This window comes from Vulpes lagopus, chromosome 13 (assembly GCF_018345385.1).
Source record: "Vulpes lagopus strain Blue_001 chromosome 13, ASM1834538v1, whole genome shotgun sequence".
Lineage (NCBI taxonomy): Eukaryota > Metazoa > Chordata > Mammalia > Carnivora > Canidae > Vulpes > Vulpes lagopus.
In genome coordinates this window covers 59778467-59795394 of record NC_054836.1, presented here as the reverse complement: position 1 = coordinate 59795394, position 16928 = coordinate 59778467, and the positions used below count along the sequence as shown (strand labels likewise).

General features: G+C 43.2%; 1 protein-coding gene across 1 annotated transcript in view; it reads right to left on the bottom strand.

The window, feature by feature from the left end:
* The window catches only part of PTPRZ1 (protein tyrosine phosphatase receptor type Z1), a 172476-nt gene that overhangs the window by 8595 nt on the left and 146953 nt on the right, over positions 1-16928 (bottom strand). The window contains exons 17-24 of the mRNA XM_041727517.1: positions 15614-15634; positions 15342-15438; positions 11924-12006; positions 10504-10638; positions 9344-9478; positions 8007-8170; positions 6234-6369; positions 3735-3881 (exon numbers count right to left, since the gene is read on the bottom strand). Of these exons, the coding sequence (XP_041583451.1) occupies positions 3735-3881; positions 6234-6369; positions 8007-8170; positions 9344-9478; positions 10504-10638; positions 11924-12006; positions 15342-15438; positions 15614-15634 (918 nt within the window). The remainder of the gene's footprint in view (positions 1-3734; positions 3882-6233; positions 6370-8006; positions 8171-9343; positions 9479-10503; positions 10639-11923; positions 12007-15341; positions 15439-15613; positions 15635-16928) is intronic.

Here is a 16928-nt window from a genome sequence, read left to right as displayed (position 1 = left end):
TAAGAAAGCTTTAGCTTCCTTAAAATTTTTCTGTCTCCCTCTTTGGATGTACCATGCTTCTCTTTTAACTTTTACATGATATGCCTATTTCATTTGCTTTTTTTTTTTTTAATTCTCAAATATATTTAAGGCTACAACTTTCTTTCCAGATATAACTTCAGTTGTATCGTATACATTGTGCCAAGTAATGCTTCTGTTGACTTTTAATTCTAAAGATTTTATAATTTCCTCTTTAATAGGTCAATTATTTAAAAGAACATTATTATTGTCCAAATATGTGGATTATTTTTAGGACAAGTTTTCATGGTCAATTTCTGATTTTACTATATTAGATTCTGAGACTACAGTAAGGACTGTGCAGAGTCCTTGAAATTAACTCTTCCCCCTCTGGCAGCAATTTGACATCATTATTTTAGAAAATGTATACGAGCACACGTGTGCACCGCATGCCCATGCACACACACTCACCTCCTGTGTCACACCGGGAATAGAAGCCACAGAATTTTCCCTCAGTCTCCAGCCTTGGAGCGCATACGCTTCCTGCCATACACACCCACTTAGGTGTCCCTGCCTTTGGCCGCAATCCCTCTTTTTTCCTGAATCTTACTCCTTTGCACCTTCCCAGGATCTCCTCTCTCTCTCTCTCTCTCTAATAATCTCTCCTCCCTGCACATACCCACTACCATGGATCTCTTTCTATTAGTTTTTTTTTAAAGTAATCTCTTTGATTTAATTTAATTTAATTTAATTTTATTTAATTTAATTTTATTTTATTTTATTTTATTTTAAGTCAACGCTATTCCCAACATGGGGCTCAAACTCATGGCCCGAAGATAAAGAATCGCATGCTCTACTGACTGAGCCACGCAGGTGCCTCACTTTCTAATAGTCTTTAAACAAACTCAGATGCCTCTCATTAAAACATAAAAAAAAAAAAAATACATAAACCAAAAAATATCTCTTTCCTTCCCACTTGAAGTTTCCTTCTGGCTACCCTTGTCATTCTCTTCGGAGTCAAAAACAGCTTAAATTCCACATATGAGTGAGATCGTAGGATGTAGCTCAGAGAGTTTAAGTCATTTGGCCAAAGCTGTAAAGCCAGCAAGGAGCAGAGTCTGAATTCTAATCTAAAATTACTGGTAAACAAAGAACATTTTCTTTTTGTTACACCACTACATTTATAGCTTGAACTAATTTGATTTAGTTGTTCAATGACTTTAGAGATTAGTCAAATCTTTCACAAATGATAGGCCTATTTATAGACCCACTTCAAAGAAGTAGCCTGAATTAGAACATATCCAATCCTCTTGGCAAGGTACATTTTAACTTTGTTTTACAAAAGAATGAGCCTGTGTTTTGTAGAAGACAAAAGATTGGCTAAAGCAAAATCTATTTGCCTCATGGGATAAGCACGGGAACTCAAAAGCAAAAGGGAAGAATAAAGTAATGGTATCAATATAGAAAAAATCATGTTTATATCCTAGTATCAAACACAAAAGCCTGTGTGTGGTGTCCGATACACACTTGTTTTCTTTTTAAAATGAGATATAACTGACATATGACATTACGGTAATTCCGGGTGTACATCATAATGATTTGATGTCTGTATATATCGCAAAATAGTCACAATAGGTCTAGTTAACATTACTCACCACACACAGTCATGACATTTCTTTCTAATGATGGGAACTTTTAAGATCTTAGCAACTTTCAAATATGCAATACAGTATCATGAACGGTAGTCACCGTGCTGTACATTACGTCCCTACGCCTACTGACTTTATAACTGGAAGTTTGCATATCTTGACCCTCTTCACCCATTTGGCCCACCCCCTGCCCTCTGCCTCTGGCGACCATCAATCAGTTCTCTCCATCTATAAACTTAATTTTTTAAAAAAATTCCACATATAAGTGGTATCATACAGTGTTCGTCTTTTTCTGTCTTTATTTGTTTCATGGAGTTCTTTCTGACCTACTTCACTTGCCATAAAGCCCTCTGGGTTGACCCATGTTGCTGCAAATGGCAAGATCTCATTCAGTTTTGTGGCTGAATAATATTCCATGGAATACATACACCACATTTTCTTTATCTAGTCATCCTTCAGTGGACACTTAGGTTGTTCCCCTAAATCATGCTGCAATGAACGTAAGAGTGCAGATGTCTTTTTGAGTTAGCATTTTTGTTTCCTGCAGATAAATACCAGAAATAAACAGACATGTAATTTATTTCAAAGAATCGTTCCTATAGGTAAACTCGAATGGCTAATGTGTTATAGGACCGTGCAGGCATGCGCCCGTACACACACACACACACACACAACCCTCTACCTCCCTACTTATGTGTTAGTAGGATACAGAGTCAAATGTCCCTCCCTTCACTAAGATTCTGGCCCCATAACTGATCTATCCATTTTGATCCTGGGTTATCTAGTCTAAGCCATATCAATTCTTTTATGCAGTCATGTAGGCATAAGTCACGCTGAAATGAGAATTCTGTTGAAAATGAGTAATGCTTACATATTTTTTAATTTAAAAAAAAGCTATCCTAACAACCGAATGTTGATGTTTTATACTCCTTTGTTGTCTATTTCTGGGAGCCAAGCAGCATACTTTTTCTTTCTTTAGTGTTCTGTTATCACTCCGATAAGCTCTGCTGAATAAAAACATTTATGTCTTCCCGACGGCAGGTTCCAAGCGCAGCATTCACCCCTAATCTTTCTCTGACTCCTCCAAAGGCACAAAAGGTGCTGACTGAGAAGGCAAAAAATCAGAAGGAATTTGTGGTGACTAACACCTTTTATGTGGTAGCCTGGGGAGAAGAGGAAAAAACACCCTGCAATTTCAAGGTTTGTTAACTCTCCTGGGTTTTTCCAGGGTCTTTCCCATTTTCCCTAGATAGTCCTTCTTCAGAAATGGGCCCCGTTTCTTTAGGAATCCCGGGAAGCAAGAGGGTAGGACAGGCCTACGGGGGAGTGAATAACACAGCCTCCATTCCTGGGGAAAGCCACAGCTGTGCGCCTCCCCCTCGCTGCAGGGCCCGGGAAGATCTGCTTTCTGAATTCTGTGCTGACTGATTTCTGGAAGTCAGAGAACTAGGGTTCACACACACACACACAACCCTCTACCTCCCTACTTATGTGTTAGTAGGATACAGAGTCAAATGTCCCTCCCTTCACTAAGATTCTGGCCCCATAGGCCCATAGGGTTGTGGGAGGTATGATACTGAACAAAACACACTCCCTGCTCCAGTTCACTGCCTCGTGATAAGGTGGGTGGGAGAGGCTGGGGTTGGAGAGCTATTGTTCTGGTGTAGCCTCTTCTCTAGTCCAGGGCCTTCAAGTGAGACAGATTTTTCCACAGAGTAGCATCAACAGCCTGAGCCGGAGCACTCATCGTCAAGTGGTCTGGTTTTCTCAAAGGAAAAAGAGCACTTAGGCCGTCTGTATTATGAGGTCTGCTTGCCCCTGTTCCGCTCCGTGCCCCCCTTTCCTGGACCAAGTCTGCATTTGCAAACATTAATCTAGAGTTCTTGAGAACTTTCCTTCTTGTTCCTCAAAATTAAGATTCTCCTTGAGATTTACCACGTGGCTTTGGTGCCCACTACAGAGAACAATCCAAAGCCACTGTACCAGTGGAGCTCTGAACCCATCCACCTGGCCTTGTCGACTCAACCGAGGAGACGTGGGAACACTGAATTGTGTGGTGACATCCAAGAGGCTTCCAAGAGAACTCACCTTGAATTGTTTCTCTAGCTTTGTTTTGCCAGTTGGTCCAGGAATGAGGAGCGCGTTGACATAGGCATGAATGTGGCTGTCTGGCACCTCGGTCTCCTTACTGAGTATGGCCTCGACCAGAGCATCGTGAATGAAAACATACTGTTCCTGGCAATGACAATAGGGGACATTATTTCAGGTTTCCTTTATATATGTCTAAGAACAAAAGTAAGAGTCTTCACTGACGGACAAAACCAGTTTTACATAATGGCGGAGGCGGACCCACTAAAGATGGCCTCCTGGCCCAGGCAGGAAATCAGATGTAGGAAAGAAGGCGGTCGGGAGAGAATGCAGCTCTTCTTGTCCCTCGCCTCTCTACTCCTAACGTGTTGACATTTGGGGGTGAGAGGCAAAGCGACACGCTCATCCTTCAAACCTGCGACCCGCTTCTGTGTATTCTGCATGAGGGCTTTCCTGGCTCTTCTACTTCTCATGGCTCTTCTTCCATCCATTTCTTTATTTTTTTTATTTATTTTTTTATTTATGATAGTCACAGAGAGAGAGAGAGAGGCAGAGACATAGGCAGAGGGAGAAGCAGGCTCCATGCACCGGGAGCCTGACATGGGATTTGATCCCGGGTCTCCAGGATCGCGCCCGGGGCCAAAGGCAGGTGCCAAACCGCTGCACCACCCAGGGATCCCCCATCCATTTCAATTCTCCTTTTAGTCAGTCATATACAACTTAGCACAATTTTACATACAGCTTTTAATGGCCGTCTTCTGGTTCCTGTATGGGACTCTTCCCTTGTCCAATCTGACTAGTGTGTCATTTCCCTCATGCCATGGTGTGGCTGCATGGCATGGTGTGGCTGCATGGCATGGTGTGGCTGCATGGCATGGTGTGGCTCCATGGCATGGTGTGGTTCCATGGCACGGTGTGGCTGCATGGCATGGTGTGGCTCCATGGCATGGTGTGGTTTCATGGCACGGTGTGGCTGCATGGCATGGTGTGGCTCCGTGGCATGGTGTGGTTCCATGGCATGGTGTGGCTGCATGGCATGGTGTGGCTGCATGGCATGGTGTGGCTGCATGGCATGGTGTGGTTCCATGGCACAGTGTGGCTGCATGGCATGGTGTGGCTCCATGGCATGGTGTGGTTTCATGGCACGGTGTGGCTGCATGGCATGGTGTGGCTCTGTGGCATGGTGTGGTTCCATGGCATGGTGTGGCTGGATGGCACAGTGTGGCTGCATGGCATGGTGTGGCTGCATGGCATGGTGTGGCTCCGTGGCATGGTGTGGTTCCATGGCATGGTGTGGCTCCGTGGCATGGTGTGGTTCCATGGCATGGTGTGGCTCCGTGGCATGGTGTGGCTCCGTGGCATGGTGTGGTTTGATTTTCCCCCACATGGCCACATGTCTCTGACTGCTCTCAGGTTGCCATCCATAGTTTGCAACTTAAATTCATTTTTATTTAGAAAGAGGAGGGAAAAAATACAGATATGCAGACTTCGTCCGTGTCATGTAAACTGCGTATGATAAACTCTATGGGCTTAAAAATGGGACATAATTCGAGCATAATTCATACTTCTAAAATATGAAAATGAATGCATTTATTCACTATCTGCAGAGAGACCCGAGGTGTTTGCTAGCTGGGATGGGTGCTGCCCAATTCACTGACTCTTTTTTTTGAATCTTCTCTGTCATCAGTGTCATTTCAAAGATATGGTCACAAAATAGACAAAATGTAGCCGGTCCATCTAGGACTTCTAATGCAGTTACCTGGTGTTGTGTGTGGAATTGGATCCCCCCAAAAGACACGCCGAAGCCCTAAGCACCCCTGACCAGTACCTGAGAACATGACCGTAGTTGTAAATAAGGTCACTGTGGAGGTCACTAGTCAAGATGAGGTAGTGGCTTTTGTTCTTCTAAGAAAAGGAAATTTGGACACAGACAGACAGAGAAGACAGCTGTGTGAAGACGGAAGAGACTGAAGGAAGGCTGCTTCATCCGCAGACCATGCAGGGCTCCCCGAAACTCAGACAAAGCAGGATCCTCCTTTAGAGGATCCAGGGGCAGCACGGCTTCACCAATACCTTGATTTTGGACTTTCATCCTCCAGAACTATAAGGCAGGATGTGTCTGTTCTCTCTCTCTCTCTCTCTTTTTAAATTAATTGATGTATTCCTGAGAGACACAGAGAGAGGCAGAGAGCAGGCAGAGGGAGAAGCAGGCTCCCTGCGGGGAGCCTGATGCGGGACTCGATCCCAGGATCACGCCCTGGGCCGAAGGCAGGTGCTCAACCGCTGAGCCCCCAGGTGCCCCACGTCCGCGTTCTTTGGAGCCACCCAGTTGGTAGCACTTTCAGACGGCGGCCCTGTGACACCAATCAACCTGGTGAAACAAAGTCTGGTGCTCCCAGTGCCAGCATCTTAGTGGCGTCTCCAAGCCTTAGGGAAGTCAAAGTATCCTTCTCAGTGGGGGAGGGAGAGAAGCAGCAACCAAGCGCACCCTTCTCATACCTCAGTTTGCACCAAATAATTTCTTTGTGAACGAATGTGTTTCAAGAAGCCAAATATGTTGACGGTCCCTTCCTGTTGAATTTGCTGCAACATACTGTCCAGCACGATGTACGTGCCTGTTCTTCCAACCCCAGCGCTGAAGGGGACACAAAAAGAGAACCGTTTCAATGTCAAGGATTAGATGAACCTGAAGTTGGGTCACTCCTGGCTATCTCGTAAGTGAAAATAATTCTCTCCCCCAAGTGACTGAGCCACATGAGAAATAATTTAGCAAATCCCAAACCAAACAGGTTAGGTGTTGAGTACAGTGCTTCAAGTAACAAACTGGTTGCCTTTTAATTTTTGGCCACAGGGCAAGGTGTAAAACAACCTGTTTCTGGGGGAGATTTCTAATTCATTAATTAGAGATCTTTAAATCTTCAATGATCGTATTTGTTATTCATCATACGTGATACAGAGTGAAGACGTTCTGCACCCGAGCATAGCAAGTAGACATTTAATCGGAGCAAAATGAAAACATCAGCTTCAGCCAACTCTGAGAATAAAAGGTCCTGGGTCTGTATTGTCAGGTAGACATGTTTGTGTAAAGGTTTTCACATTAATTGGAAAAAGAATTTGATAAGGCTTTCAGCTGAAAATATCATTTCAGCGAGCGGCGAGGAATAAAGCCTACCCTCAGTCATTTCTAAAGGGCCATTATCTATTGACTTCTTCAAAGCCTCTACCGGAGGGACGGACTCATAGGCAGGGATTCTTTTCAAATGCTCTGACAAGTAGGAAGTGCTAGAGTGGAAAATTAGCACCTGCTCCTCACAATACCCGGGTCCTTCTCCATTTGCTAAGAAACAATCCCTGACCTTCAGAGCTCTTTTTCTTGCATTTTCCTGTTTCTCTCAGCTTATCGTCAGGCTAACAGATGAAAAACCTCAAGATAGGTCTCTCAAACTTTGTCTGAGGATAACTCCTGAGATAGATAATTAGAATGTGTCAGATAAGCTGTATATCAAAGGAAAACACTTGCCTCTGTAAAAACACAGACGGGCCCTGACACAAATACCGTCCACAGAAATCCACTTGATTTGTGTGGTCCTAAAGCGTGGCGCACACTCAGCGCTCAGTGCGTGTTAACTGTTATTTCTCTTTTAACTGAACAAAACAGGAGGTTAAAACCTCTGGCACAGTTTTTTTCTCTTTCTTTGAAATATCATTATTTCTCTTCATCAAATTAGTCTTGGAAATAAAGTAACTGGGTAACGACGAGTTGATAACACCTTAACCTATTAGACAGAACTTGGGAAAATGAGAAAACGAGTTTGATCCCAAGCTGTTAAAAACATCTCAAAAAAAAAAAAATCTTAAAAGTAGTTCACCAAACTCGTCACTGTCTGGGTGCGTTCGTTTCTCTAACACAAACCTGACGGAGTAACGGCGCGAGAGGCCCTAACTCCCAGGGACCCGGTATGTCCCACACACTTTGGTCCCAGAATAAATGTTTAATGACGAAACACGTTTCAAAAGCTAAAATCCAACTCAACAGTGAAACAGAGTAAGAAACACCATGAACATCCCCGGTGCTTGGGAATCCTTGGCGACGGTGCCCCGAGTCTGCCGCGTGCATTTCCGAGCGGTCAAGACGTTGGGGTTCGGGCATGTGGTCTCGCTCCCCCCACTCCACAGAGTCACGCCAGCTCTGGCAAAGCCCTTGTTCCAGGGACTCCCTCTTGGGTAGCAGAAGCCATGCTGTGGGTTCAGGAACCCGTGCCTGGGACTCACCTGCAGTGGACGACGACAGGCCCCACGGCGTGGCGCTTGGCGTGGGCCGCCTTCCGCACGAAGGTCAGCACGGGCAGCGAGTACTCCGGCACCCCCATGTCGGGCCACTGGGTGTAGTGGTACTGGGTGACCACACGCCCGCTGGGTCTTCCCTTCTGGGAGCCCTGGGAGACAACACAACAGGACACGCACGAGTGCGCTTGCGTGGAAACACACAGGCACACACAGACTCGAGTCCTTACCACCGACTCGAGTTCCGTGGCCCATAATGAGGCATAAAAACACACTGTGGCTTGTGACGGTTAATTTCATGTGTTCATCTGGCAAGGCTACGGTGCTTGGTCGTTTGGTCAAACACCAGCCCTGCCAGATGTTCCTGTCAAGGTGGGTTTTTTTGTTTTTAAGAGATTTTATTTTCTTAAGTCATCTCTACAACCCAACATGGGTTCAAACTCACAACCCTGAGATCAAGAGTTGCATGCTCTACTGACTGAGCAGGCCAGGTGCCCCCTCTCCCCGTTGGGGTATATATACATATATATATATATTTTTTTTTTTTGGTGTGATTGACATTTAAATTAGAGATTTTGAGTAAAGCAGATCATACTCCATGATGTCAGCAGACCTCATCCAATTAACTGAAGGCCTTAAGAATAAAGACTGAGCTTTCCTCAAGAAGGAATTCTTGTGACTAGAACATAAAAACTTTGCTTGGATTTCAAACATGGAGTCAATTCCTTAAAAAATCTCCCTCTTGGGGCGCCTGGGTGGCTCAGTCAGTTGAGCGACTGACTCTTGGTTTCAGCTCAGGGTTGTGGGTTCGAGCCCTGCATTGGGCTCCACACTCAAGGCCGAGTCCTTTTGTGATTCTCTCCTTTTGCCCCTCCTCTCAGTCTGCGCACTCTCTCTCTCTCTCTCTCTCTCAAATAAATAAAATCTTAAAAAAAATTCTTTTTCTTTTGATGTCAATCACACACATGTGCACACATTGCTCTTGAGAACCCTGATTTATACGTCAGTGCTTTTTTCTTTTCCTGCCTTATTTCAATCTCCACTATTTTTAGTTAGATGTGCAGTTATCACATGGGGCAGGAACTTTCATTTGTGCATCACATCATCCACTGCACCTGCTGGCACCATGACCAATCTGGCTCCAGGGCCATGGCTGGCATTTAGAGACTTAGCAGGAGCCTTTGGGGATGAGCGTGGTTGTGATAAGAACTCTTGATGCCTTCAATGATCTCTATTTTCAGCCTGTTTTGGTTGTACCACCCACTCACTTACAAAAAGACCAGATGTATCACTTGACTGAGGATGTCCTCCATGCGTGGACTCACCTTTTTAATCTTTGTGTTTCTTAGAGTAAAACTCCTCACAGTATAATAGGCCAGCATTTGAACACTCTTCTGAGTGACCAGAAAGTTCCCATACTCTTCACTACCATCAGCAGGCCAGTACTGGTCACATTTTCTCTGCAGAAGACAAAGTAAAGATGCTATGTCCGTATTTCAAATGTTTGATGTGAGAGTTGTCCCTGGAATCAGGAGAGGTCTAGCCCTGGGACACAGATGGGCTCCGTCACTCTTCCAAACATTTTCTTTTCTTTCTACGGGATTGCGAGTAGTTTAGAGGGGCCTGCAGAGCCAAGAAACCTGAAAGGATCTGACCCCAACTCCCCCTTTCAGATGAGGAAAGAGAGGCCAGATGTACTGAGTCACCACAAAGCTGGACTAGAATCCAGCTCCCGTGAATTAAAATGTTTCATTCTCCCTTGCTTTGCAGTGAAGCCCACTGCAAAGGGGCTCATTACTCTTTTTTTTGGGGGGGGGGTCATTACTCTTTTCCTCACGGCATGAAGAATGCATTTAAGCAGCCAACTGCTCGGGGGTGCCTGGGTGGTTCAGTCACTTCAGTGTCTGACTCGACTGCAGCTCAGGTCACGATGGCAGGGTCCTGGGATCAGGCCCCACATTGGGCTCCACAGTCAGTGGAGGGTCTGCTTGAGGATTCTCACTCTCTCCTCACCTCCTTCTCTCTCTTTTTTTCTCTAAGAATAAATAAATATTTAGGGGCACCTGGGTGGCTCAGTGATTGAGTCTCTGCCTTCGGCTCAGGGCATCACCCCGGGTCTGGGGACTGAGTCCCGCATCAGGCTCCCTGCATGGAGCCTGCTTCTCCCTCTGCCTGGGTCTCTGCCTCTCTCTCTATCTGTGTCTCTCATGAATACATAAATAAAATCTTAAAAAAAAAAAAAGAAATGAATTTCTATAATAAATATTTTTGAAAAATAACAGATAACGTGATTTACAGTAAACTGTGTGACCTGTGACCTACAGCATCAGGCTTCCCATAGCCGTCCTCCACAGAGGAGGGATCCCGATTAGGCTTCAGGACTGCTGCTCCTTCCTGATGTTGAGATGTTGAGCCTATTAAACGCACCTCACAGCACTTCCGATGACTACCTGGGGGATGAGAACACAGATCACGACCTACGTACCCTTCCTTTCTCCACGAGGTTTGTTATCATGACGATCACCTCCACGTTATGCTCCCATATCATTCTCCAGAAGTCTTCGGCAGTGGACTTCAGCGGGCCTTGGGCAGCAATGTAAGCTTTTGGTCGGTTGTAGCCCTGAAGAAACAAGTGACACACATTTTTTTTTTTTTTGCTAAGTTGCTGATTTTATGCCATTTTTATTGTACAGTGGTGAGTTTTTAAGGTCAGTGCCTTTTTTCCATAAAAGAAAAACAATAAAAAATAATCCTGCAATGGTGGAGAAACTTAGCAGTATCAGCAGCAACAATTCTCTAACTATAATCTTTGGGGGGAAAAAAGTTCTCTCTACTTCAATCCACATGCTTTTCTCTGCATCTTCAGTCCAAGTACACTTGATCTATTTACTATGGGCTTTCACTGCGCTGCTTTGAAATGTTTTTGAGGCACTGGGGCTCAGCTGTGTATGACAGTGGGGAAGCCTCTGGTGTTGTCTCCCTCCCCACCCCCGGGGGTACCAGCAGTGCTAATCACGAACAGCTATCCTGCCCTGGGCACCTGCTGTTACCCAAGATGCTCTATGAACATTTACCCAAATCCTTGCAAAATGGAAGCCTCATCCTTGGTCTAGAGATGAGGAGAAGCTCATGGGAGTTAAGTGGCTTTCCAACCTTTTGTGGCCACCCAGTGACAGGGCTGGGATTCAAAATCAGTTCTAACTCCAAAGCCCATGTTGGATCCGACATACACGCTGCCTCCTCCGGAGCACAAAGTGGCTGCCTGTGACCACCCCCTGGATACGTATACTCGGCGCTCACTTCTGCGAACTAACTGTCCACACAGCATAACCTGCAGGCAGCTACACGGCGAGGTGTAACTGAACTCCATGGACACTCAGCTGACCACAGTGAAAAACCAGTCAATTAGTCCGTGGCCTGTGGGGAGCTCTAATGAGTCCCACACGGCTGGGGACCCTGAGGTGTGTGCCAGAGATGACGAGGCCGATAGCTGGGCTAGGAATCACGTGTTTGCCTATTAGCCAGGACGGCCTTGGGAATCCTTCAGTCAGGATTTATGGATCAACTGCTACCCATACAATACTGGGCGAGGAACTGTAGAGCATTCAAAATAAGCAGGAGTCCAGTCCCTCACATTCCAGGAGCTCCAAACCTGTCCAAGTGCGTATACACCATTCCCCTTGAACGTGCATTTCCAACCCGAAATACCTTTCTCACCCACAAGAGAAACCAAGTTCAAGGACTTGCATGTTACTCAATCTGAAATCCTTTAGCCATGGGATGTCCAACTGCTGATTCATATTATCTACCACATAACATGTATTAAGCACTATATAAGTACAGTACAGTGGCCTAATAAATTCCTAGTCTAATCTCCGTGAACGTTTCAATTGGGGCATGCTTACATCGACATAATTGGCATTGATGTAATCAGTCAGCTTGCCATCTTTCTCAGCAAGTTGTGCAAGTTTAACCCTACTATGATCATCTGTAATAAAGAAAAGAAAAGATGTCACTATGGCATGGACTAGTTTTCAGCATAAAGGTCATTTATATTTACATAATGATACATCAAATACAATCAAAAGAAGTGCAAAAATAATTTACTTATAGGAGTCTTTATGGAGATACAGAGATGACAAAGGTAAATACAACAAGGGTCCTGGCCTTCAACAAGTTGTCTAATGCACACGATGAGTGTGGACACATACACAGAAAGGAATGTTCAGGTGTCAAGGGAGGTGCAAAGTATGAGGGGGGACTTGAAGGCAGAGATTGTGTTGGTTTGGGATGATAATAAACATCTTCACGAAGGTTGGAAGGGGACACTGGCATCTAGAGATGGGTTTCTAGAGATGGATCTTAGGGCTGTGAACAGTGGAGAGCCACTGAAAGGGAGAGAAGAATGTCGGGGGCGTCTTAAAAAGCTAAGGAAGGATGGCAGTGTATGTCCTCTGAACAGGAGGCTGTGGGGGAAGAGAAAGCAGAGAGGGGAGGAGAAGGGACCTAGGACATCTCTGTGTAGGGTTACAGCAAGTAGCTCTCTCTGGGACAAGCTCGAAGTGCTGCTACTGCATAGCAAGGCCAGAGAAGGGCTCCCCAAGAACAGGGGGTGTGGGTCCCGCACTATTTAAAGGGGTGAAAACCAAGGTAACTTAGACATGGTCTCCTGTGGCAATTAAAATACGCAGAAACGAGGACTCTGAGATGAACTTCAGTTCTACCGAGAAATTATATGTATTTGGAGGAATGACATAATAAGAAAGGGAAGTCTTACTGGAAGGAAAACAGAGAATTTCAAGGGGCAGAATGTATTTATTGTTTTCAAGGATGAAGAAGTGAATACAAAAAAAAAAAAAAAGTGGATACAGTCCAAACCATGACAGTAGAGAGATATCCTGGGATATTACTGCTTCTGGGACAACAGGAGCTCACAAAGTGCAGGGAATGTACCCAGAAATAGATGCATGGCAATGGAAGGAAAGGTTTGATGCCAGGCTGACACTTTATTTTTTTTGTATTTTCGTTCTAATATTTTTAGAAGGATGTTACTGGGTAAATTTTCTGGATTATTTTACTTCATTTCTACAGTAGGATTGTTATTATTGATATGCCAGGTTATTTCAGGGATTAAATGGAATCATGTGTTTATGGGGCCAGGCACATAGAAGGTGCACAACAAAATATTAATCTCCATCCCCTTCTTAATTACTGGGTAGGTGTTTTCTATTTGGCTTGTAGTGCGAATAGTTTAACAGCTTCACCCTGTCCAAGAAGCAGCTGAATTTTTATGTGCAGCCAGGATAGTTACTTCAGTTGAGGAAGACAAAGATGAAGCAGAACGTCCTCCTTAAAGCATCTAATAGAAATTTGTGTCAGCCCTGTGCAAAGGAAGTAGCATTTATCCAAACTATTTAAGGAAATGTGACAATAAAAGGATTAGTATTCAAAATACATAAAGAACTACAACTCAACACTGAAAAAAAAATCCAATTAAAAAATGGGCTGACGGCATGAACAGACATTTTTTTCCAAAGAAGACAACCGGATGGCCAACAGTCACATGGAAAGGTGCTCGACATCCCTCATCATCATGGAAATGCCAATCAAAACCACAATGAGACACCACCTGACACCTGTCAGAATGGCTAAAATCAACAACACAAGAAACCACAGGTGTTGGCGAGGATGTGGAGGGAGGGGAACCCTCTTACACTGTTGGTGGGGATGCAAACTGGTCCAGCTAAGCTGGAAAACAGTGTGGAGGGTCCTCAAATAGAACTACCCTGTGGGATCCCTGGGTGGCGCAGCGGTTTGGCGCCTGCCTTTGGCCCAGGGCGCGATCCTGGAGACCCGGGATCGAATCCCACATCGGGCTCCCGGTGCATGGAGCCTGCTTCTCCCTCTGCCTGTGTCTCTGCCTCTCTCTCTCTCTCACTGTGTGCCTATCATAAATAAATAAAAATTAAGAAAAATATTAAAAAAAAAAAAAAAAGAACTACCCTGTGACTCAGCAATTGTACTACTGGGTATTTACCCAAAGATACAAAAATACGAATTCAAAGGGGTACATGCACCCTGATGTTTACAGGAGCATTATTTACAGTAGCCAAACTATGGACACAGCCCAAGAGGCCATCAACTGATGAATAGATAAACAAAAAATGGAATATAGATATAGATATAGATACATTACTCAGCCATGAAAGAGAATGAAATCTCGTCATTTGTAAAGACATGGAGCTAAAGTATTATGCAAAGTGAAATAAATCAGTCAGAGAAAGACAAATACATATGATTTCACTCGTATGTGGAATATAAGAAAGAAAACAATGAGCAAAGGAAAAAAAGAGATAGAGAAGTGCAAACCCAGAAACAGACACTTAACTACAGGAACACACTGATGACTAAGGGGGTGAAGGTTGGGGGGTGGGAGGGGCGAAACACTGGGTGGGGATTAAGGAGCGCCCTTGTGAGGAGCACTGTGGTGTATGGAGGTGTCGACTTACTATACTGTACGCCTGAAACTAACAGTACACCGTATGTTAACTCACTGGAACGTAAACCAAAAAATCTAAAGGAAAAAAAAAAAGGAGTGCAGTTTCATTGGCTTCCAGAAACTAGAATGGTGCCCGAACTTAAATAACCAAGCTGGTACCACCATGCTCATAGGATCCAGGGAGGCCCACTGAATACTTAAGGAAGGAGAGGAGAATAAGTTTTGGGGGAGGAGATGTAGATGGATTTCAAGAGATGGAGGAGAATATAAAGGAAAACCAGAGGGAACATATGTAAACAGGAGATGCAGTACGAAGATGTAAGAAAGATGGTAATTTCATAGGAGAAAATTAGGTAAATGTGCATTAAACAAGAGACAGGTAGCTTGAGAAAAAAAAAAAGACAACAGCTAAGAAAATAAAGGGAAAGAGGAATAAAAAACAATCCAACTAGCCATAAGACCCCAGGAAGAATGGCAAGAAAGACACGAAAAGGCTAGAAGGAAAAATAAAGTCTAAAGGAAATCTCATTTGGTCAGTAAATTCACCCAGAATTAAACAGATCTCAAGTGAAAACAGGACCAGGGGATGTAAATAATGACAGATTTACAGCCCATGGGGCTTGAAGGAAGGCCAGGATTGAATTTGAGCTTCTTTTGTTTAAAGGGAACCTCTGGTTAATTGTAGGATGTGTAAGTTAGAGGAATATATGCTCTGCGCCACCTAACAGCAGCCCCACTCCCCGGTACCCAGGGCCTGAGCCAGCCACACCGAGGTCAGCAAGGCCAGTGACAGCAAGGTCAGGGCCGAGGAAGGACATACTCACAGGCAACGATATTTATGTACCGGTTCTTGTGCTTATTGTCGGGGTGATTGGAGCTGTCTGCTGTAATGCCTAAATCAACAGTACAGCTCTGCACCTCCTGTAAAGAAATTTACGTACGACATTTTAACACATATCCTTTCAAGCCAAGTGCCTTAAAAATATAACATAAAAGACAAAACAAATTAGTCTAACCAAAAACAAAAAAATTTTTTTTTTTTACATGTTACAACTATTTCTTGGCTAAAAGAAAATGCAGTGAAATAATGCCTTACCTGGTAAAACTCTTTCAGTGTCTAATGAGGGAATGAATGCCAAAAAAGTAAAGAAATCAAATTCCACAGCACACGACAAATGAGAAAAAAAAGCGTTCATATTAGGTTTACAATGGAAAACTATGATCATGCAATAAATACATTTGTCAAATAGTAACAAAACAGAATGTTTCAAACAGTTGCATGCACATCAAAACTTCCAACAATTTGGAACCTTAAAATTATGTAAAACGAAAAAAATAACTTTTAAAAGGGGACAGTGGTATAATAATACGAATATAAAAATGCAGATGAGAAAAAACCATCTATTTGATGACATGTTTTCTTGTATTAGATTTGCTAATATCCAAATATAATTTTATTTGACCACTATAGCACTATTTGAAACTCTAAATTAGTGACACATTTTTTTTTATTTGTTTAGAGTAATTTTAAAGAGTAAACAGCTTCCTATTAGGTGGTTTGTAACAGATTTAGGGCTATCAGAACATTAACAATTCTAAGATTTTTTTTTATCACATATACTATATCATTTTGAAACAAAATTTAGACAGCATTACTTTCAACATATTTAACTAGCAGATTTCTTTTTAATTTAAACTTTGATGGGTACAAAAAATTATTCTGCCAATTATTTTTAAAATGAATTAAAATCCTTTTCAGAGATGTTTTCTAAGTACATTAGGTAGGAACTTACAATTATTTAATATAAGATAATAACATGAAAGCTTTATACTTTTTGAGAAAGTGTATAACCCAAATACGAATCTGACTCATCAGCAAATGGCCCAGCCTCCCGCAGTAAGTTTTTAAGGCCTCTTTTGCAGTAAGCCATTCTGACTCTAGATCTACACACAATTTAATATCTGAACCACTTAAAAGGCATAGCATTATTAGTTATTAAGCTAATTACTAAGTTAATGAAACATTTTCTTGAATCAGACTGTGAGTTAAAAGCAATGGAATTAAGAATACACATTTTTACATGAGGTTATTTTATTAATTTAATTATCATGAGCTGGCTTAACATTCTTGAAAATGATTTTATAATCATAAACACTACAAATCTGCCTTTGTGCATATGCTATAAGCAACTTTTATTATAAATTGTCTATTTTTTCTTGTGGTTTTTAACATTTGGGAAACGAGGCCCATCCTCGTCACATTCTCCCTCTTTCAATAACAATTTTGTTTGATGGGAGTCTGATAGTTTCTGTGAGCTAACATAGTACCACCTCCCCTCTAACCTCTATTCTGGTAAGAAGCAAATAATTTGGTGTTTTAAATAGATAATTCTTTATATTATTCCACCTCA